This window comes from Lissotriton vulgaris, chromosome 2_1 (assembly GCF_964263255.1).
Source record: "Lissotriton vulgaris chromosome 2_1, aLisVul1.2, whole genome shotgun sequence".
Lineage (NCBI taxonomy): Eukaryota > Metazoa > Chordata > Amphibia > Caudata > Salamandridae > Lissotriton > Lissotriton vulgaris.
Genome location: NC_141687.1, coordinates 1,447,616,163 through 1,447,640,297, shown reverse-complemented (window position 1 = coordinate 1,447,640,297; position 24,135 = coordinate 1,447,616,163). Strand labels below are relative to the sequence as shown.

Below are 24,135 nucleotides of genomic sequence, written 5' to 3'. Positions count from 1 at the left end.
GTGGATGGCCCTCATCTCCAACAGGCTGATGTGGAGCCAAATCTCTGCTGGAGACCAGAGTCATCTAATCCCCACCTCTTCCAGGTGGGCACCCCATCTCAGAAGTGACGCATCGGTCACCAGTATCCAGTCTGGGAGGAGCAGGGAGAGCAGCCTGCCGCTGATCAAACCACAGATGACATCTGGCGTGCTTCATCTGCAGGATGCCATCAGACCCAGGAGCCTCATAGTCAGTCTCACAAAAAACCAGGACCGAGGCTGAAATATCAGTATTATAGCCCAATGTCCTGGTCTCTCCATGCCAGAGGGTAGGCAGAAAACCACATTGTGTTCAGAATGACTCTGATGAAAGGGACCGTTTGAGGAGGAGTAAGGTGTGACTTTGGCACATTTGCGGGAATATTAAAGTAAGTGACCTGCAGGTTCAAAGCTGCCATCCAGGCTTCAGGGTTTAGGGCAGACAGACCATGGGGAAGGGAGAGCATCTTGAATCTGTCCTTCCTCAGGAAGGTGTTGAGAGGGTGTAGCGGGTGGCTCAGTAAAGGGCAGTAAACGTGTTTTGGTCAGGACCGGTTTTATTTGCTGAAACAAGTGATCTGTACAAGTTTTTCTTAGGGGGGGGGGGGTCTCCTCGGGGATCAGCTTCTCTCTGGCCGCTGTTTCCTGCGTATAGCCTCAGTCTTTAGTCTTATCGGGCTCCTCCGCGTTTCTACCGGATCAGTCTCCGTCTTTAGACCAGGGTCCGCCTCGGGGCAAAAGACAAGAGAGAGGGTCTCAGTCCGTGACTATAATACACTCGTGAGGGAAATGGAGTGAGGGATACCTGGTGCAGTTTACAAAGCAGTCGGTGCCGAGGGAAGGGAAGAAGTGCTGGGATGGGTCCCGGGGATATACGGGAAAGGGTTATTTACACTAAGTACGGTTTCCTCTCTTTTTCACCCACCCCGAGATACGGTCACGTACCTCTGTGAGCCACACGCCTCCAAATCGCGTGTGGCTGGGCGGCTCGTGATGCCGATGGCCTCCTGGCTCCCGCGCCGTCAATGGGTCTGATTCTTCCTCCTTCCCTCCGATTGATGTTGTTCCGGGTTCTCGTTCTTCCTACGCGATGTCTCTCCGTTCTCTCCAGTACTCTCCTCTCCTCTCAGCGTCCTCCTCTCCACCCTGCACGCCGGTGAACAAGCACACCTGGCTATGCTGCACTTCCGCATTTACAGCCTGACGAGGCTCCTCCTCCTTCTCGGTCCACCTCAGTCTGCACCTGAGGTGGGGAGTGCTGCAAAGATAGGAGGGGGGAGGTCACACGATGAAAACCCTCTATGGGAGGCCCTTGCCATTGAGACCCCCTCGGGAAGGTCCGCCCCGTCACAGAGGGCAAAGGTCCAGAATAGGGCTGAGGTCTCCTTCCTTTTTAGTACCAGAAAGTAGCAGAAGTAGGAACCACAACCTATGTCTGGTACCCTCTCAAAGGCTTCTTTGGCTATAAGAGCCTGTGACAAGGACAAGTGGTCCTTCGACAGCCACAGCACAGCAGCTGATGGGGTTTAGGACTGGGCTGCACAGTGTCCCTGATGTAAATGAGATTTCTGGGAACCTCAACCACGGCCACAAAAGGCTGGGAGGCCTGCAGGCCCTGTGGGTATGGCTGGTATCCTGGTTGAGACTGAAATCCCCTACTGTAACAATGGAAGGGGTGAAAAGAAGAGTGTGGTTGGAAGGGGAAATGGGCAGGCCCAAAGATTGAGCTGTGACATTGCTATCTTTAAAGCGCTCCAGGAGTTTATTTGCCTTGTCGCTGAACAGGTGAAAACTATCAAAGGGCATGTCCAGGTGGCTTGCTTGGACATCCCCCAAAAAGCCATTTGACTGCAATCAAGCATGGCAATGAAGAGCTCTCATAGAGCACATGGCTCTGCCTAGCTAGTCCGTATTATCCAACCCACATCTGGTGGTGTACTTTGCTGCGTCCCAACCATTAAGCATAGCCTGTGTAAGAACTGCACAAGCCTTTGTTGGGACCTAGGGTAGCACCTGCACTGGTATGACCTGGCTGAAACACCTCAGTTAAAACATTAGCTCTAACTTCCACTGATGGACGCTGGCGATCAAGAGCTGCCCTCCTTATCACCATTGGAAAGGTTGCACTCTCCTCAATGGCTTGGCCATGTGAGGAGACTAATCCAGAGTCTAGAGAGCTGCCCAGGCTGCTGCCGTTAACCAACTCCTCATACCAGTTCTTTTCATGGAAAGAATGGGAAATATCATCAACAGGACCAAAGGCCCCGTGATATACTTCGTCACTCCCAAAGGGAATTTCAAATTGTGGCCTGTCAAAGTACATGGTCACCGCATCTAAGCAGAATGTTGCAGTGGCCTGGTTGTTATTTCTGGATAAGGGACCTGGCGCAAAGAGCCCAACTGGTTTCGGGAGAGGGCCCAACAGCGGTACACTAATTGGGACACTTCCAGCTCCAGGAAATTCAGTGAGATGCAGAGTCAGGTTCTGCGCCTGCTCTGCAGGAGGAGTGCGGGAACGGGACCTAGAGTCACGAGAACGTCCCCAACCCCTGTCGGGGGGGAAGGGACGCAGTGAAGTCACGGATGACCCCAAGCACCAAAGACAGACCAAGTGGGCGATCAGTCACAGATAGCGGTCTGTGAGATTTCCCCTAAAGATTAAAACCCATTGGTTTTGTTGGGGACTTATCCCTAGCATAATGAAAATATTTTTAAAAAATGCCTAGAGAAAAAGGTAGTCAAAAAGTGACCGAGATAGCTCTCTAGATGCGCGACTGTTGGTGCAGAAAGAAAGGAACTGGTGTCAGCGCCCTGGGGGAGCACCTTTATAGCCATTGTGCAGGTCACATCCAGCATGGTCGGTGTCGTCGTGGAGACGGTGACGCCACCTAATGGGCACACAGAGGTACCACTTAAGTTTTTCTGGAACCACTCTGATGCCTGGGGAATACAGTAATACTGTATAGTAAGAAGTCTGCAGTTAAAAGTCTTGTCCAGAAAATCCAAACGCAGCAAATGTTTTTAAGGTGAGCGACCAGAAATGAACTCTAAATTTCATTCGGAGTTGAATTTTTACTCAACAACCATTTGGGAAATTTGTGCATGTGGCATGTATTTTACGTAATTACGAGTAATATAGTTGTCATTTCATATAATTACGCTATAGCAAATGGCACGAGTTTCGCACACCCCTTGGTTCAGGACCATGAGATGGGAATCAAAATGATTGTAACTGCTGGGGTAGTGCAACATTCCTAGGTAACCAATTGTGAATTAGAGGAAAGCATGGTACAAAAAGAGAAACTAACTGACCGGTATAAGAGAGCGTGCTAACACTTAATCTTCTGTCCTACAGAGGAAGTCTGAGGAGGCAAAGGATAGGACCTACTAGCATACATCATCTTTTCACTCCAAATAACTCAGGTTTTCCCAAGTTACCTTCCCCCAACAGCTACTGCCATGTTACAAGGTTGGTAAATTCCATTGGTCACCTAAGAAGCAGTTAGTCACTTGTTTGCACAGTTTAGAAGCTGAAGACCCAAAGAGGAGGACTAATGGGCACTAATGGAACCAAGGTCTCCCAGTCTCTATAAAAATAATAACTGTCACCCAGAGCCAAGAATCAGACATCCCTTAGGAATTAATGTCTTGGCCATGAATGTGCATCACTAAAGATATGTTTAGCACCTGCTGTGGCCTCCCATGGATTTATGCCCATATGACAGTAAGTGGGTAACTTCATAATAACAAATTAATTGTTTCGCTTAGAGCAGGTTACAAAATACTTTGTTGTCCAAGTTTCTTGGTCCACCTGGCCTCCGGAGAATGTAAATGCATATTTAAATTTGCCTTCGAGACGTAATGTGTTCTTAGACTTAGCAAGGATCAGGAAGGCCGTCTCATTTTTCTACACTGACACATTAAGGAAAGGTCCCTTCGAGTCATTGTCATTTGGATACATTATCTTCTGGAAAGAAAGGCCTTCAGGTGGCAATCACATCAGCTAAGTAGCATTAGCACATCAGCAGCAGAACACTAGTTCTATGACACTAAAAGGAGCCATGCCTCCGATTGCAAGGTACTTTGTAGGAGTTATTTTCTGAAGGTTTGGCTTTAGTGACCCATGTCTGATTATGCGGCTGCTTAACCTTCTGTATGCATGGCCAATTAGAGGCATTGTGATCTACAAGCACATATCTGATGGCGGAGTAGGCCTGCAGTGACCCAGAGTAGTGTGGTCTAGTGCGGAGTATCACTTCTTTTAAATGTTATTTACCCCTCTCATCCTATGACAAGTGTCATTTAGGAAGGCTTGCTAGGCTTATATGTCTTAGAACCTAAGCCACGGATTGTGTATGTGTCAAAAGCCTTTCGCTTTCTGGTCTTGTAACATTTTCTTGGCTTGCTAAAACCTATCCTCAGATTGAGGGAACATCCTTGACATGAGAACCATGACCTTCAGGTTGAGGACAAATCCCCCTTTCACCTTCTCCTCAACGTTAAGGACACAACTTTAACATCAAGGACAACTCCTTCTAAGAATAGGAAGCTCCGGATACCCCCTTGAAACAGAAGACCTCTGCATGAGCTTGAGAAATCTTCTATTGTGGTCAGGGGTCTACACTTTTTGTCCCAGGTAGGGGAAATCAGAAGTGCTTAAATACCTTAACACAGGCAAAATCTCAGTCGGGAGGGTTATGTGCTCATAGCCCAGAATTGGAGGTAGCATGTTTCTCATGTGTTGAAAAAAGGTATTTTTCTCCAAAACAAGAAAGCAGTGTTGAAGAACAGACATTATCCACCAAATCTAACTCGGAGCACATTTATAACAAAAAAACAATGACTTCAATCGTGGTGAAAAACAGTTTAACATTTCATTTACATATCAGAAAATGATTTATGAAGCCAGTGAAGAGTAAAAGATTCAAAGTGAAAAATTGTCCCAAAAAAGAAATTGACGTGAGAAAACCAGATGAAACGTCCTCATGTTACACTTATAAAACTGTCAGGGAATAAAACGGAGATCCAATCATATCAGTGCAGCAAGTTGAGATTGTTAATGTCCTTGCTTAGGCTTAAAGAGACAGTGGAGTTTTTTCTTCTATGCGTGACTGCATGACAACATTTTCCTTTCACTTCAAAACATGGGGACACAGAAAAAGGCTGTTGAAGCAAGAATAGACTAAACACTTAAACCCATTTCAAATTTTTCAAAGGTTTCATTTTTTACATGTTTGCTATACAGCTGAATTAAAGGACAAGAACGCAAACTAGGTGCTGCTGTTATGTAGGCATTTGTAATACATTTACAGAGGTGGTCCCCTCTTTTTTTTAAGGTGCCTCAGGATTCCAGACACTCTGTGTTCATAGACAGCAATGGAGATCCCGTCATAGAGTCATTTAAGTTTCTAATGTGGGGGACTTGTTTGTACCCCTTTGAGCAAACCTTAATTTTCAATGATAGTGTTCAATGCTGAAGCAGGTAGCAGGGTGCTATCCAGGACACTGATGGCTGGAGGTTTATTCGTTGGAAGTAAAGTAATAAGCAGAGCTGAAAATATTCACAGATGTTTTCTGGTGAAGATGACGTTTTTGAATCTGCACTCTGTCATCAAAGGGGTTTCCCACTCATATATTAAATCAATAGTAATGCACATTACTAGAGACTGTGTGTCTATGCTTGATGCTTCATCAACAGATGAGCTCATCAGAACTTGGGACGGGGAGGGTTGCATTGATTTGGAAGCATAGGCAAGCATGATTAAGGCTATATATGATGTCATGACATCATTACATATTGTGCTGGCCAGTAGGGTTTTGTGTATGAAGCTGCACTACGTACCAGCCGGATGATGACGTTTTGTTCTGCACAAGGGTACGTCACACTTTGATTACTTATATACACATGGTGGCCTAATGTTGAACAGCTATTATTGCTACGGTACCAGAAACTATAAACGCTCACTAACCGAGATGTCAGGGCTGATTGGATTAATCAATTTAGAGGAGGCAACGTTGCAAGTGGGTTATCAACTTATGGAAATAACTGATATTTGGTCAGTATTCGGTCTGAATTAGGAGAGGGTGTTAATTCATTATTGTCTCTTAACAAAATCTGAAACAAGTTGGCATTTAACATTACTTTTCCCAAATTACTCATCAACGTGTCCTAAAACAATCTGAAATCAAAGTTATTTTTTTAAAAGATTGCAGAAGCTGAACGGAACATTATTATAGGAGGCATGCAGGAATTTCTTACCAATAAACGATTTGGTTTATGCTGAAACATTTCTGGCAAGTCATCCCAGATGTCCAATTTAATATCCAAAGGTATAAAATTGAGGTTCAGCGGTTCTCCATCCTGAATACAAATTACATAGTTTAATATTCCAATCATTCAATTTGGTAAAAGAATTTGTGAATACGAATTCTGACATTTGCTCTAAATCATAAATGTGAATAAAGTTCATAATTTAACCTGTGGTACTACGCATTAGAAAATAAAAAAGTCCACATTTTCAGCAAGTCAGACATTAAAGAAAAAGTTACTCATCTTTTGCAACGATCTTTGAGGTGGATACGCTTTTTGACTGCAGACTCCTCACCTGATGACTATCCCCAGGCGTCAGACTGGACCTGGAAACGTTTCCATAGCTCTCCCGCATTGCTAGGAGGCGCTGACTCCAACAAGGCACAGAAAACAGCACCACAGTGAAGTCCCCGGAGACATGAAGGACCCACCCTGGCGGACACATGCAGATTGGAACCTTTTTATTGTGGCTTATGACCATCCTTCGTAAACGGGGAGGCAGGTAAGATTGGTGGGGGATTCGAAGGTAGAATATCCAACAGAGGATCGTTCCAAAGGTGGGTGTTTCAGCCTGCAGATTCCTCACATGGGGAATACATTCTAAAGCAGTAGCCCTCACAAGTGGTGGGTCTCATGGAATGGTCAGATAAGGACATCCTGAAGCACAGAGCGTGCAAAATGACCATCCCTTCTGAATACAAACAATGTTTGGCGAAGGTGTGAAACGGAGCCCACGTTGCTGCACGACAGATCTCAGTCATTGGACACCCCTGGCTAGTGCTGAGGTGGAAGATTTTGCCCTGATGGAATGGCTTGGATTCCCTCCAGTGTTTGTTTCTTTGCAAGGTGGTACAAAAGGGGGTGGTGATGGACAGAGCATCTGAACCAATCAAACACTCACACCCAGTCAACAGATCTGGGTTTAATCTATCACCGTTCTTTAGCCCACTCTGCCACCCCAGTTCATACATGGCCATATGCAAATCAGTCTGACCCTGTCCCTCATGGGAACAGTCTAGCCCGAACTGCCAAGCGATGCCTTCCCTGGACTGGATACAAGCTTCCTAGGACCGGTTTCTGGCATTACATCCGTCTTCAGCCAGGCTTGCTTGAATCCAGTGGCAAAGTGAGCAAGGGACTCACGTCTGAGCATACCCTGTCAACTTATGGCGAACACAGCGGTACAAAAGGGGGTGGTGATGGACGGAGCATCTGAACCAATCAAACACTCACACCCAGTCAACAGATCTGGGTTTAATCCATCACCGTTCTTTAGCCCAGATTCAAGCAAGCCTGGCTGAAGACGGCTGGAATGCCAGAAACCGGTCCTAGGAAGCTTGTTTCCTGTCCAGGGAAGGCATGGCTTGGCAGTTCAGGCTGGACTGTTCCCATGAGGCACAGGGTCAGACTGATTTGCATATGGCCATGTCTGAACTGGGGTGGCAGAGTGGGCTAAAGAACGGTGATGGATTAAACCCAGATCTGTTGACTGGGTGTGAGTGTTTGATTGGTTCAGATGCTCCGTCCATCACCCCCCCCTTTTGTACACGCTTTGTTCGCCATAAGTTGGCAGGGTATGCTCAGATGTGAGTCCCTTGCTCACTTTTCCACTGGATTCCAGCAAGCCTGGCTGAAGACGGCTGGAATGCCAGAAACCGGTCCTAGAAAGCTTGTTTCCGGTCCAGGGAAGGCATGGCTTGGCAGTTCGGGTTGGACTGTTCCGATAAGGCAAAGGGTCAGACTGATTTGCATATGGCCATGTCTGAACTGGGGTGGCAGAGTGGGCTAAACAACAGTGATGGATTAAACCCAGATCTGTTGACTGGGTGTGAGTGTTTGATTTGTTCAGATGCTCCGTCCATCACCACCCCCTTTTGTACTGTTTCTTTGCAAGGGCACAGGATAGCTGTATGAACAGAATTAGCCATCAGGAAAGGTCCACTTTTGAACATCCTTGCCCTTTTTGCAACCTGTATTCCCCTCAAAGAGTTGGTTATCAGATCTGATCTCATTAATTCAGTCAGTGAAAAAACTAAACGCCTTTCTGAGATTCATCAGGTAAAATATCTTCTCCTGTGGGGGGTGGGGGGGGGGGGGGGGGGGGAGTAGGGGATGATGAGGGCGGTAAATGGTAGAAAGTGTAATCTCTTCTCCTTGGGAGGAGAGAGAGGGGGCAGGGGTGAAAGAGGGTTAAAAGGTAGAACGGGTAATGGATCAAAATCGGGTCACTACCTTGTAAAGAGAAAACCACTTCAGTCCAGACCAACTTACCTGAAAGAAGTATGTATTGAATGGATGGACACTCACTGCTTGATGCTCTTTGCTGAGGTAATGGCCACACAAAACAAGCATTTGCAATGCAATAGGTCTCGCATTTACGCGAGTTTAAGCTATTGGCAATGTAAATGACAATGCCTTTTATTTATGTTTTAAAAACAAAAACAAAAATAAAAGGCATTGTTATTTTCAATGTCAATAGCTCAAACTCGCGTAAATGCGAGACCTATTGAATTGCAAATACTTCTATTTTAGTATTTGTTTTCTATAGTGCTTACGACGCCTGGCATCCCTTCAGAGCACTTTGCTCATTGGACTCACACTATTGATCACTATCTGTGGGATGTATGGACTACCTAACCGAGGGTGTTGTGGGTTTTCTCAATAAGGATTTCTTTGCAATTAATTGGCAAATGGTGTATTAGGAACCGCCTTGTAACATTTGTCAAAGCCTAATTAAAGGTTGCTTTGCAAAGAAGTCCGACATAAAGCAATTTCGTCAGCCTGCTGCTGCCAATGCAGTTTGCAGAATGCTGCTGCAGTGTGCTTCGGGGGCAATCAGTTGTTATTCAACAATAGGATGCCTTGCTGCGCTGCCCTACAATAAAATTCCATAAATAAGTCCCACAGAGTATCAGGGAAATGATTCACAAAGCAGCATCAGATCCTTGTCGATAGATCTAATGAAGTCTTTAGCCTTCACAACAACAGCGTGCATTGCAGCGTACATTTCAGAATATTTACTGTGGTGGAGCAAAAGGACACATAATATAGAGTGATTGAATGTGCTTTGTGTCTTCTTATTGTTTCCAGCCAACATAGATGGCTCTTCTTTTGCTTAATTGCCGTTTGTATTGCGTACTATGTAACTGGAGCTGCGGGTAAGTTGCTCACAGATGTAGAGCTCTGGGTGAGTTTCTCTCAAATGTAGGGCTGAGGGAAAGTTGCTCCCGGATGTAGAGTAGTGGGTGAGTTGCTCACAATTGTAGAGGCTGTGGGTAAGTTGCTTCCAGATGTAGAGCTGTGTGTAAGTTGCTCCCAGATGTAGAGCTGTGGGTGAGTTGCTCACTGATGTAGAGCTGTGGGTAGGTTGCTCAGTGAGTAACTAGTAACCATTTATTTATTTATTTTAGGAGTTTTCTATAACACTAGCCAGACGTGAGGGTATCGGAGCGCTTCACAGCAGTCGGCCTGCGAGAGACATACAATCTAGACAAATGTAAACATATTAGCTTAAGGCACATTTCAAGTCTCAGTGCAATGTCCCCAGTGATACAAGGGGGTCAGGTAGTGTTCAAGTTGTGTCTGTTGACTTGCACTGCGTCTCCTTTGGAGAGGGGTGACATGGGAACATCCACTCATGGAGGGGAGGAGAAAAAAGGGTTATTGTCCGGATAGCAGGGAGCGGTAGTGTGCTGGTTTGTGAGTTTCGACGACAGCTATCAGTTCGGGAGGGAACGATTGTGGAAGAGGTCTTTGAGCTGTCTCTTGAATTTTACAAAGGAGGTGGTAGTCCTGATATGGACTGGAATGGAGTTCCAGATTTTTGGCACATTTCCTGCGAAGGACCAGTCTGCGGTTTTTCGTTTGCGTGTTTTCATAAGGATGAGGAGTAGCGTGTTGCTGCTCCTGAGGTGCCTTGTCTGGCCGGCTTTCTTGAGTTTGGAGGCCAGGTATTCTGGTTTCCCTGTGTGCAGGGCTTTGTGTGTTAGGCAGGCCATTCTGAACCTGGCTCGCATTTGATTGGGAGCCATTTTAGGTCTCTGAGTGCGGGTGAAGTATGATTGAATTTCTTAACTCCGGTGACCATTCTAGCTGCTGAGTTGAGAGTTGTTCTGAGTGGAGCTAGGTGTGATTTAGCTGTACCTGTGAGGATTGCATTCCTGTAATCAAGTTTGGACTGCACCAGCGAATGAGTTGCTAGTTTGAGGTCCTTGGGCAGGATGAAGAGTTATTTTGTTGAGTGGTTTCATGTTGAGGAAGGCGCTTTTTGCTGAGTTCTTAGTGTGCTTTGTCATGTCAAGTTTTGTGTCTAGGGTGATTCATAGCGATTTAACAGAGATGGAATACCCCTTACCAGTAGCTAGGGAGACCACTAAACACCTTGGAGTACATGTATACCGGGACAAAGGCCAGGTTATACAGTTAAACTACGGTACTGCTGTAGACCAACTCACCTCGTAGGTGGAGAGATGGATACAATTGCCTCTCTCCATGGCTGGTCGCATCGTAATTATAAAAATGAAAGTGGTACTCATTTTCTTTACTTTTTTCGCACCATACCCATCCCTCGAACCAATGTTTTTTTTGCTCGACTACGAGGCCTCCTTATCATGTTGATATGGGCTGGCCGTAAGCCTCGGGTCGCCTGGGACACTCACACTTCCATATGCACGGGTTGGGTTTGCAGTTCCGGACCCTCAAATATACTTCCTGGAGACGCAAGCCCAACTTGCGTACCATTGGTTCCATCCAGATGATCGCATACCATACACCAAACCGGACGAGGAACTGGCTGCCCTGACCCCTCTTGCATCGTTGCTCCCAAGAGGAATCCCCCTTGACTCGCAGGATATTCAGCCCTTGGCTACTACGTGTTGGGCTTGGCGCAAGCTCAACCTGTTACTCGGGTCTTGCCCTCTTTATTCACCCGCCCTCCCGCTCGCCCACAATTCGTTTCTACCCCTTACCCCTGAAAAGGGGGTCCTAGACACTCTCTCCAAATTGGGCTTAAATACCTTGGGTCCCTCTTCCAAAACGGGCAGGTACGTAAATTGTCTGATTTAACGCAGCTTCCAGGGCTGACTGGCGTGGACTCCCTTAATGTGGCCCGACTCCGGGGGACACTACGAGACAAATTTTCCACCTTTCCCTCCCCGTACACGGAATTCCCCCCGCTCACCCTCCTCATCGCCGACAACACCGGGTCGCACCTGATCACAAAACTATATAAAGAATGCTTGGTGCCTAGGGTGAGGAGGGAGCGGGAAACCAGACAGCGGTGGGAAGATGACTTAGGATACCCATTGACCGATAAAGAATGTTCCTATTGCCTCGAGCAAACTCACAAAATATCCCCCAACCACAGACATAAATTGCTTCATTTCAAATTTGGCCATAGGATTTACATAACCCCTCGACAATTGGCCAAGTTTGACCCCTCCAAACCCACGAACTGCCCCAAATGTAATGCATTAAACTCCAATTTTGTGCATATGGCTTGGGCCTGTCCTCACATTTCGGCATATTGGCTACATACACGTCTTTTCAACACTTGCACAAATAATAGATATTCCTCTTTTACCCGCTTCGAAACTGGGTCTGCTGGGGATGGTTAACTGCATCAAACTTTGCTATAGGCGCTTTACTCTTGGCCAAACACGAGATAGCTGTCCTGTGGGGGGCAAGGTCTCGTCCTTCCAAAGCTGCTTGGCTTCGAAGCCTGGCTTACTGCAGCATACAATCCGAGATATATGCTACACTTCAATCCCCAACCTCCAGGCCTAGGGACATCTGATGTGTTTACTGAGCACATTTGCAGCAAATACTCCTTTGCTTCACAGGATGTTTCTACTCAAACAGATCGTCCAAATGTAGATTGACTTACGAGCCGGCGGGCACAGCTCTTCGCCATGTTTTTTGTACTGACCCCCTGCATCCCAGCACACGCAGCAACCCCTCAGCATAGTCAACTTCTGTATGGTAATTCATCTTTGCCATTTATATTATTCGTCTTTGTAATGGAACTTGCCTTTATTTTGCTTTCCTTCTCAATTGTTTCTTTCGTTTATTGTCTTTTAGTAGAAGGTCTGATTTGTTCATGATCATCTTTTGCGAATTGGGCTTTCTGACCTCCCAAGAACTTTTTGTATTCTCTGTATTTCACATGGATGATCTTTTGTGTTATTTATTTTTTTGGTGTATTGTGGTCCAATGTTTTTAATAAAAATCTTTAAAAAACTCAAACTATATTCAATCCCTTCAAATAGTAAGCATGATCAGGGATTTTAAAAGGATGGCCTGTCTGGAAGGCTGCATGTATTTCTTGATGGTGCCTATAGCACAGCCTTGCTCTGCCAGAGAAGGACATTGAAGAGGCGAGCATTCAAGGGATCCACACATCATGCTCCCCACACTAGCCAACAAATACAATTCGACCTCTGTATCTCCCAAAATAGGTTCCAGCTCACACGAGGGATCGAATCCCTGCTGAGTCTCCCTAGCCCCAAGAGTGGAAGTTCTCTGACCCCTTTGGTGCAGATATGTATTGCACAATATTTACAAAATGCATCATATGGGGCAGGTATTTCGGGTATCTCAGATTGCTCTCCGTCACAAAAAGAGGAACATTGATTTTGAAGAAAAATACTGCTGCCTCCTTTATCAACCTCTCATTATATTTGTCATAAAGAGCTAGAACTGACATACCTGAGTGACTTTATTTACACGTGACCTGTCCTGTTGAGGTTATCGATCTGGCAGTCGGAGAAACTATCACTTAAAAGATATCTAATCGCTGATTCCCTGGCTTTCAATAAGAGGCTTTAATACCCTGGTTGGCCTTCGTAAAAAAACATTGGAGGAAATGGATATTGGCCATGCCTTTTTGGATCTCACTACATGGCCTATCCTGGATAAAAAGTGGGTACGATACTTATTGATGACCAAATTATAGGAAGCCAGGATTATGGAAGAACCTCTGAAACCAAAAGTTGTAACTTATTTGAACTTTAACATCGAAGGTCAGTTTTCTACTAGTTATATATGGGAGCCCAGAAGTAATTGGGAGGGCTCTTTACTCTTTCGTTTTAGAGCAGATACACTGAAGTTTTTATTATGTTTTCTAGCTGAGTTGCAACATAACCTTGAACTAAGAACATGCCCATGCAACGGTACCATGTTTTCATTATTCTGTGGCTTTTATAAATGTTTTACCCAAAAGTATTTAGTAAATTTGCTGAAGGCAAGACATTATATTAGTAGAGCCTATCATTATCTTAAACAACTAGAGGTCAAAGAGACACATCTGTGTGTGGGGCTCTTTCTTTGTGCAGCCGTCCAATCAAGGGAATCAATGCTCTTATAAGATAATTTGGCTGCAACATTTAGCTCACGTAGCAGACTGAAGGTTTCATAAATTGCTGCTCATGCCTCCTTCAGGCCTATTAACTGACTCTGTATTGGGAGCCTAATATTTTTATGCAAATTGAATGAATGTATTTATTAACATGTATTATTTTTTGTTTGTTTGTGTGCCTTCATAGTTGTTTGCAAAAGACACACAAATGATGGAGAGCATAAGGAACAAATCAAGCTTTCACCCCCAGTCAAGAGCTCCGGGTTAAATCCATCATTCTTTTGCTCACCATGCCACCCCAGTTTAGACCCAGCCATATGTAAATCAGTCTTGCCCCTGCTCCTCATGGGAATAGCCCTGCCTGAACTGCCAAGCCAGGTCCTCCCTGGACCAGAAACAAGCATCCTGGCACCGGTTTTATGGTTGTTTGCAGCCAAATATATATTTTTTTATTAAATGAAAAGAAAATACTTCAACTTCCAGTCTTGGTGAACTGACAATGAGCTGAAAGAATAAAATTGGCCACCTGTGGCAACAGCTATAAGGAAATCAGGGCGCCCCCCACTCAATATCTAGGTATGAGGGGGGATATTCTGGGCTAGGGTGCAGTACCTGCCCCTCTGATTGAAAGAGGAGGTCTGCCTTGAGAGAAAGGTGGCTTGGGGGTTGCAGGCAGAGGCACAGAAGAGATGCATACCACTCCCTTGAAGTTAAACTGGATATACAGAAATGGTGGTATGCTGTGCCCAGCAGGCTACTGCCTCTGTGTTTGTCAATCACTAAAGGGTGCAAACAGTGACATAACTAATTAATATTAATTAAGTAGTTGATGGAGCGAGGTGGAGAAACAAAATTTTGTATACCCCTCGTGAATTAATTTCCTCATAACTGTAATTTTTATTAATTGCATGGTGTGGAAAACATTAATCAACATAGTATAGAATGCACACATAAATACATATGGGAATACTAATCTGCTTGTATGGCGAACATATAACTAACTAATTAATGTTGTTTTCGTGATGTGAAATAATGCAAAAGCTTCGAAATAAACAAAAGCGGCATCATAAATGTGCTTTTTGTGCATGTATTTGTGGCAGAAACTGAAGGATAAGTGAGTATAAATTGCATATATGTTGCTTGTTTGCTAGGTAATAACTAACAGGGGAATCTTAGTATGGGGGGAGGTAAACAGAAGGGCTATATTTCAATAATTAACATTTATTTGTGTTTGTTTCTATGATAGTTCCCATTCTGGCCTGTTAGGCCTAGGGAAAATATGGCTGCTTTATTAACTGTCAATAGAAGACGAACTGAGCATGCGCAGCCCAAGTCCGAGTTTGAATGTGAGCTGCTTGTGCATGAACGAAACCAGTTCAAGGACAACATGCCCTGGAAGTCCTGATGACTGCCAAAAAGAATGGATGTTTGAGTTACTGAACGTGGGAAAAGTTCATGGAGTTGCTAGTTGAGAATGTGACTAGGCCAAAGATTTTCTTAAACAAAGGACTCTTTAAAATTCAGCTGACACAACGGAAAGTGAATATTAGAATGATGAGGTGATGCTCATCCACCCCAAATTTGTCCAATCAGAATTCGAGTTTATGCTGATAGTTACTTTTGTATATAAATAAAGTTAGTGAAAAGGGTATAAAAAGTGCTGATTTTCTTTAAGAAAAAACTCCTCTTCGATTTCCTCCTGAGATGCTGTCGGAATGCTGATTTTCCTGAGATGTAAGATTTTCTTGAATAAATGTTTTATTTCTTTGAGTGAGAACTGAGCTTTAGATGAGGTTATTAGTTAGGGAAGTTAGGAGAAAATGAATTTTGGGAACTATGAAAACAAGTTACTTACCTGTAACTTTGGTTCCCCAGTATTGGTAACTTTCATAGATTCCCATGCTTTTGTATCATTCCCCGTCGTCTGAATGGGAGTCTCGGAAACAGAAAATACCATAGCAGTAGGTACAAAAGAGAAAGAAAAAGGCCTAGGCCTCATTCCCTTTTGTAGCATATCACCCTCTTTTTGTAAAAGAGACCAAACCTAGGCATCAGCCAATGAGAAGTGCCTCACCCCTTAGAACCCTCCTGAAGGAACCTCAGAGCCTCAGATTTTCGTAGCCGTTGTGTATCAGTCACCATATCTGTTGTAGGCTGAGCTTTCCTCTGGGAGGTGGGTGGGCGCATGGAAATCTATGAAAGGTACCAATACTGGGGAACCAAAGTTACAGGTAAGTAATTTGTTTTCTTGCCCCAGTATTGGGACTTTCATAGATTCCCATGCTTTTGTATCAGAGAAGCAAGCAGTTAGCAATAAAAAACACATTCTGTGTCATAAATACATTGCAATAGCCAAATTGCCACAAAGATACAAAATGTGTAAACAACGGAAGGTGGGATAGAAAGGAAATCTCACCAATTATTGGAAGAGGTTCCTCAGGACAGCCTGGCCCACTGCTGCATCCTCTTGCTGTAAGGACTCCAAGCAGTAATGCTTAGTAAAGGTGTGAAAGCTGCTCCAGGTAGCAGCTCTGCAAATGTCTTTAATCTGTACCCCCGCAAAGAGGGCCGTTGAAGATGCCACTGATCTTGTGGAATGTGCACGAATCCTGCCAGTCAGAGGTTTCCCTGCCGCAGTTTGGCAATGCAGAATGGCACTTGTGATCCATCTTGCTATCCCCTGTTTGGGCAGCGTCAGACCTTTGCTTGACCACCAAAGGCAACAAACAATTGAGAGGACTTCCGAAATCCTTTGGTGCGATCTAAGTAGAATTTTAAGCACCGTTGTACATCCAAAGAATGCAGTGTCTTTTCCGCTGGTGTAGCCGGTTGAGGAAAGAACGCTTTCAGAATGACCGGCTCGTTCAAGTGGAAGTCCGAGGGTACCTTGGGCATGAACCTAGGGTTAGTTCTCAAGATTACAGTGTTCCTTTTAAATTGTAGGAAAGGTTCCTGGATAGTAAGGGCCTGCAACTCTCCAACACGTCTAGCCAATGTGAGAGCGAGGAGGAGAGCCAATTTCCATGAAAGGAACTTTATGTCAGAACGATGAATTGGTTCGAATGGGCTTTTCATGACCTGAGAAAGGACTAGATTTAGATGCCAAGTAGGAGGTGGAGACCTCACTGGTGGATAGACTCTGAACAAGCCCTTAAGAAATTGTTTGACAATCCTGGAAGACCACAAGGAAGGTCCAGACCCAGACCTTCTGTATCTCGAAATGGCCGCCAAATGAACTTTAATTCACGAATGGGCTAGTCCCAACTTATCCAGGGACAGCAGATAAGGTAGGAGCTGATGAGGCTTTTAAGCAAAGGGGTCAATTTTTTCTCTCCTACACCAGATGCAAAATCTTTTCCATTTAAGACGGTAAGTCCTGTTTGTTGAAGGAGCCCTTGCCTGGGAGAGGACCTCCTTAATTTTGTTTGAGATGGGGAGATTCATAAACTCTCTCTGCTCAGGAGCCATGCTGTCAGGTGTAATGACTGTGGATCTGGGTGCCAAACCTGTCCTTCGGACATTGTGAGGAGATCTGGTATAGTCCTCAAAGGAAGAGGAGGAACTAGCGACAACAGATGGAGTTCAGTGTACCAGAATTGTCTCAGCCAAGCAGGGGCTATCAAGATCATCCTGCACGGCTCCACTTTGATCTTCCTGATGAGCCGCGGGATCAGAGGGATGGGGGGAAAGGCGTAGACAAATGTCCTTGACCAGGTTATCGAAAGCGCATTCCCCAATGACCCTCGGTGGTGAAATCTGCTTGCGTAAGACCGGCATTTCTTGTTGGTCGGTGTGGCAAAGAGATCCACCTCCGGTCTGCCCCACTGGCTGAAGACCTCTTCCAGAACTTGCTGGTTCAACTCACACTTGTGGCTGACTGAGGATGACCTACTAAGTCTGTCGGTGTTCTCGTTTGGAACTCCTGGCAAGTGTTCCGCCTTTAGCAATATTCTGTGAAGTATCGCCCATTCCCAGATCTGTTGAGCTTCCTGCGACAATGGAAGAGATCTGGTTCCTCATTCTTTGTTCACGTAGTGCATGGCCGTGGTGTTGTCCGTCCTGATGAGCACTTGTGAACATCCTAAGCGGGGAAGAAAGGCTTGCATATCCAGTCTTATTGCTCTTAGCTCGAAAAGGTTGATGTGGAGCCGTTGCTCCTGAGGGGACCAATGGCCGCTGACATGTAGGTCTTGCATCACTGCTCCCCAACCCTCCAATGACGCGTCCGTTGTTACTACTTGAGGAGACGGATTGTTTACGAAGGATAGACCTTGGGACAAGTTGTCTTGATCTGTCCGCCATAAGGCCACTTCCTTCATCATTGGAGTGACGGTCACCTTGTCCTCGAATGATCCGTGAACCTGTTTCCATTGGTTGTCTAGTTGCTCCTGCAGAGGACGCATCCTCAGTCTGCAGTGAGGAATCAGGGGAATACATGATGAAATTACCCCCAGCAGAGATTTGTAGCGGCATACTAAAAGACACCTTTTTTCTTGTAAGTCCTGAGGCAAGGTTTGTAGTTTCTCCCTCCTTTCCAGGGTCGGAAAGGCTTTCGAGAGTTTTGAATTCAGGACGGCTCCCAAGAAACGAGCCTTCCTGGACGGGACTAGGGATGACTTTTCCTTGTTTAAAGTGAGTCCCAGATTTTGAAACAAGTTTGTACAGGCCCGAACAGCGTCCCACGCTGTTTCCCTGGACGCGGCCTTCAGCAACCAGTCGTCCAGGTAGGGGAAGACTTGAAATAGTTTCTTCGTAGGAATGCCGCTACAGGCGCCAGCACCTTTGTGAAAATCCTTGGGGCTGAGCGAAGACCAAAGGGTAAAACCCTGAATTGAAAGTGGCTCTTGGCTACTGTGAATCGTAGAAACCTTCTGTGTGCTGGATGAATCGGGACATGGAAGTACTCGTCCTCGAGATCTAGCGTGGCCATGAAATCCCACGGGCTGACGAGCCTCAAGATGTCTTGGAGAGAGACCATCCGGAAGGACAGGGAGATGAGATAGGTGTTGAGCTCCCTGAGATCTAAAATGGGGCGCCATTTCTCCAGCGTCTTCTTTACCAGGAAGAACCTGGAATAGAATCCTTGTCCCTTTTGTTTGGAGGGTACCGGCTCTATTGCTCCCTTCCGGAGCATCTTTTGGACTTCGAGCCGCAGATGTTTCGATGGAATGGCTGCTGGTGGCTTGGGTGGAGGGACTTGCGTAAATTCCAAGGTATGTCCTTTCCGAATGATGTTGAGCACCCAACGGTTCGAAGTTATTTTGGACCAACTCTGAAGGTATTTGGTTACCCTGCCTCCAACTGATGACTTCTTGGAGGAGGGTCCAGTAGGAAGAGCCAGGCGCTATTGGCGCTTGGACGCATCCCGTCCCCGGCTAGCCTGTTTCCCCTTATTGTAAGGACTGGAGTAGTTAGAAGATTGGCCTTGTCTCTGTTGATCAGGCTGGCGGTACTGCTGGGAACCTGAGCCATTGGATGAATAACGCTGCTGTTGATAGGATCCCCTGTAGTTATTACCTCTGCCTCTGGAACCCCTGAAAGGAGACTTGCGGTATTGAAGGGTACCCAAGGATCTGGCAGTTTCCGTGTCTTTTTTGATCTCCTGAAGAGTGTCATTGATTAGCTTCCCAAATAGTGCTTCCCCATCAAAGGGAAGATCCAGGACTTTGTTTTGAATCTCCGGTCGAAACCAGGTAGCCTTCAGCCACCCCTGGCGACGGAGGACTGCAGCCCCAGCCAGGGAACGAAACGCTGTTGTTGCAATGTCCATGGCACAGTCAATGATCTCCATTGACGTCGCCTCTCCCTCCTGCAAGATCTTTTTTGCCTCTGATGTTGATTCTGGAGGTAGCTGGTCCAGGAACGGAGCAACATCACACCAAAGTTGGCGGTCGTCTCTGCTCAATATCGCCAGGGCATTGGCAGCTCGCACCAGAAGACTCGCCATCGACGAGAATTGTTTCCCAGCATTATCCAATCTCTGCCCTTTCTTGTCCAGAGGAATTGTTAAGGGAGCAGAGGGGTTGCAGGATTTCCTCTGCGCTGCTTGCGAAATAACTGAGTCTGGTTTGGGATGGCCCGTTAAGGCATCTGGCCCATCATCAGGTGCTCTATATTTCTTATCCAGACGCGGTAGCACAGGGACCACCGTCGCTGGGTTCTTCATAGCCTTAAGGCCTTCTTTCCACAGATGATCTACTATAGGTATGGACCTTGTCGTCTTCCGGTAAGGTTCCTTGAAGTCGTACAAGAAACAATCCGTGGCCACCGCAGGCATAGCCAATTTGAACCTGCCAGCTGCTCACTCCATCAGCTGATGGAAACCACCTACGTCCGCTGGCAGGGAATCTACTGGATCCGGAACTGGAGATGGAGGGTCCGGAATGATATATTCATCCCATTCAGTCGTATAATCAGTTCCATGATCCGAATTTTAATCCTCATCCGAGGAATCATCATGGGCGTCTGCCTGCCTGGAAGGTTCTTGTGGAAAGGATGCTTGAGGCTGAGGGGACGCCTGAGCAGGTAATCCAGGAGTAGCCGTTGAGGCAGAAGCCAAGACAGGCGTTGCAGGCGCTGCAGGAACCAAAACTGGCCTAGTAGCCTTAGATTTGTAGTCCTGCAGCATCCTATGCAGGTCCTGTAGGAATGAAGATGGTACTGTAACCATATCCTGCCCAGAAAAATTTTGTGACTGGGCCGCCTGATGATGTTCACCATCCTCCTGGTCATATCCCCCTTCATTGTCCGTCTCTTGACATTTGACCAGAAGTTGAGAGGGACTATTGGCATAGCCATATGAGCCCTGGTCATCCTCATCTGACTCCCCTTCCTCAAAGAGGAAAGCTGGTGGCAAGGGGGTCACTCTCCTAGGAGATGTCATCTCCTGCGTTATTCTTGTGACTGAAATTGTAATCCTTTTTTCAGATGACAATATTGTCGACGGTTCCGTCGACGATGGTTGCACACTCGTCGACGAGATTGGTGTCGTAGATGATGAAATTGTCGACGCTCCAGCTGTCGTCGCTGATGCTCTTGTCGACGACAGTGTCGTCGTCGTCACCATCGTCGTAGACGCTGTCACTCTCGTCGTCGATGCTGTGGCAAACCTCCCGTCGACGCTGATGAACCTGCCGTCGATGCTTCCTTTTTCGACGACTATCCCTTCGTCGACGAATCCCCCGTCGACGAGCTCGCTGACGGAACCAATTTCAATTTCGTCTTCAATTTCTTAGTCGACGGAAACTCCGCCGTCGACGCCTTCGTCGTCGAGGACTTGGAACTCCTCTCAGAAGATTGGGAAGAGGGTTTCTTGAAGGCTGGGTCAGTCTTCGCACCCTTGGAAGGCGTAGATGGTCCTACCCTTTCCTTTTCACCGTGGTGAGGAGATTCGCTTGGACCCAGGCTCTCAGACTCTCTGGGGGTCCTTTTTGAGGCCTTAGAGGGATGTTCCACAGAAGAAGGGGAACCCCTACCCCTTTTAACTGACCTTCTAGATGACACAGCTGATGAGGACTCCTCACTGTCACTGGAAACTCCATGTTTCCTCTCCTTCTGTTTCTGAAGCAGGGGTCAAAAGTCTACCAGCACGATCCCGGAGGGTCTTGGTAGAGAAAGTGCAGCAGATTTGACAGTCCTTCGCTTTATGATCTGGATAAAGGCAATAGATACAATCCTTATGCCTACCTTCCACAAACAACTTTTTCTTGCCACACGTGGAGCAGAGCTTGAAAAGGGCCTTCTTCTTATCCTTGTCAGACATCCTTAAACAATCCTGAAGAGAAATTCTGAAGAAAATTTGAAGAAAATCCTTTGAATAGAGAAGAAATGAGCAGAGCTCAAAGGAGACTCCCTAAGCACAACTTGCGGTAGAAAATCTGAGGCTCTGAAGTTCCTTCAGGAGGGTTCTAAGGGGTGAGGCACTTCTGATTGGCTGATGCCTAGGTTTGGTCTCTTTTACAAAAAGAGGGTGATATGCTACAAAAGGGAATGAGGCCTAGGCCTTTTTCTTTCTCTTTTGTACCTACTGCTATGGTATTTTTGTTACCGAGACTCCCATTCCGACGACGGGGAATGATACAAAAGCATGGGAATCTATGAAAGTTCCAATACTGGGGCAACTGTCTTTTCCTAATATTTGTGTTCTGAAATCTAAATAATAATGTCTATTTCTGAATCTTTAAAATAAATGAAAATGACTATTTGAAATAAACAAATTCTTTTAAAAGTTACTTTGAATAAAGAAATAAATAAAGCGGATAAACTGTTAGACATGCTAAACTTTGCTTTTAATAAAAACGAGATAAATGGAGAATTAAGCTGACCTTGTATTTTCCTACGCCTAATTTTTTACTAGCAGATTCGTCGACCATAATGGTGGTGTGTCTAAATAAATGTTTTGTTAATAAAAACCATGGTAAACTCATTTAAACTGCAGGTGTATATAGTATAAATATTCAGTTTTAGTTTAGACACTCTGCTATGATACAGCAGCTCTCCTTTGAATTTCACTGATCCATGAAGTAGGATTAAAGCTGTTTTGTGAGTAACTTGCAGTGTTATGGGCCCCAAGCAGCTCAAAACTCTGCTTTTCCCTAAATAAGTTTTTTCTACCCTCTTAGCCAATTTCAAGGTTTCACAGCGCGGGGGATGCCTCCGGGTCACCAGGCGCTTTACAAATCTTTAAATAAATAAAATAATAAATAAACTGAGGAGTAGATGTATGATTTGTACTTCAGGGAAAGGTGACATGGTTTTAGAAATTATTTCCGAGTAGCGCTGTATCATAGGTCATTCTGCAATCCTTTGCAACTGAACATTTTGCAACCTGGCCGATGCAGCAAAAACAAGGGCCACTCCCAAAGAGTCTGTGCACAATTTGCACCCACCATTTGCATCCTGCCTTTGTGTACATCTGCAAAAACAACAATTGATGGACAGAATGGAGCGGTACACCATTGCATGGGTATAAAATGTTACTTTGTACACTACTTTAAAGTAAATTACCCCAAATTTCAACACTAAAGTCTCAACATAACTTAGTCTGTCTGAAGAAACGAGGTTAGTTTAAAAATTGAAAAATTGGTTAATAGTGGACATGTTCACTGGATATGATGCAGGGTTATTAATGGTTTCGTTTTAGCTTGCCCTATACATTGTATGAATGAAGACAAGCAATAGCAAAGCCAATAGGTCTTGCTTTTTCGACTACTGGCTTTGCTAATGCTTTTGGCATGATGACTGCATCGGCAAAAAGAAATGTGAGCAGTGAAAACATACAAGTCAGCCATTCCCAAGGGTGGTAAAGAAGAGAAAAAAAGTATTTCAATGAGAAGCAAGCAAATTAGAGGGGCAAGAAATCCAAACAAAGTAGTAAGCAATGGGTTGGCCCTAAACCCACTGTAATTTTTTGGCATGGTCTACAAGAGGCCTTTTGACAATAAACGTGGAGATCTTAACATGCCTGGCTGAGGGATGTCTGTGCTGTGAGGGCAGACGTCATGACAGCAACCCTTTTAGAGAACTGCCGTTTTTTTAGCGGGCACCATTTTAAGGCACACACTGAGCAAACGTCTTTGTATTGAGAAATAAAACACTCACAATGTGATTGTATTGAGAATGTGTTTTCTCAATACAAAACACAGGTGGTCTGACATATAGGGCGAATGAATGAAAGTTGAAGGTTAATCGCAAGCAAGGCAGTAATGCACCGTTCTCATTTATTCTGCATTCTGCTGTTGACATATTCGTTCAGCAGCCACAAATTATTAGGAATGAAGGCTTAATATTTGAGCTTCACAGAAGTTTATAAAACATTTCTGCATTGTGGTGGTTTCCAGAATTTCTACTGCCATCTTAAACTAAATCTAGGCAGGAAAAAGAGGGACATTAATAGGCTACAGACAGATATTATCTCTCACAAAATCATGTTAAAGGAAGAAGCATTAGATGCACTAATATAAATGCCATGTTGTGCTCTGCTTACCTTGGTGTACAAGTATATTCTATCTGTATTTTTGCTTGCACAGAACATCAGACCATCAAGCGTGAGAGAAGGGTTTAAATTATCCTGGTTCTCTATAAAAAAATAACATTTATATCACAAATAAAAATTCTTAATTGCAGCAAGCTATAAACTGCAGACTTGATAGAAATTCTACTCTCAAATATCAAACTACAGTTTAAGAACATTCCTTATTTTGCATCAAAAGATGAAAATGCTGCAAAGTATTTAGCACGCATATTTTAAGATATTGTTTTTAAATTGTAATCATAACAGGGTTTCTGGGACTGAAAAGGATCAATATTTATAGGATTGCCAATATGCACATCACTTCCAATAAACGTTGTTAAATCAAGCACATCAATTTATCACGGAATCCAAATATGTAAGATTTTTTTATTTTAAATAAAGCAACTTACTGTTGTCTGTTTATGAGGATGACTGAATGCA

General features: G+C 45.0%; 1 protein-coding gene across 3 annotated transcripts in view; it reads right to left on the bottom strand.

Moving 5' to 3' along the window:
- The window catches only part of ZRANB3 (zinc finger RANBP2-type containing 3), an 881,708-nt gene that overhangs the window by 71,061 nt on the left and 786,512 nt on the right, over positions 1–24,135 (bottom strand). For all 3 annotated transcript variants that reach the window (XM_086957301.1, XM_086957303.1, XM_086957302.1), the window contains 2 exons: positions 23,668–23,759; positions 6,278–6,379 (listed from right to left, as the gene is read on the bottom strand). In XM_086957301.1, coding sequence (XP_086813427.1) covers positions 6,278–6,379; positions 23,668–23,759 — 194 coding nt within the window. The remainder of the gene's footprint in view (positions 1–6,277; positions 6,380–23,667; positions 23,760–24,135) is intronic.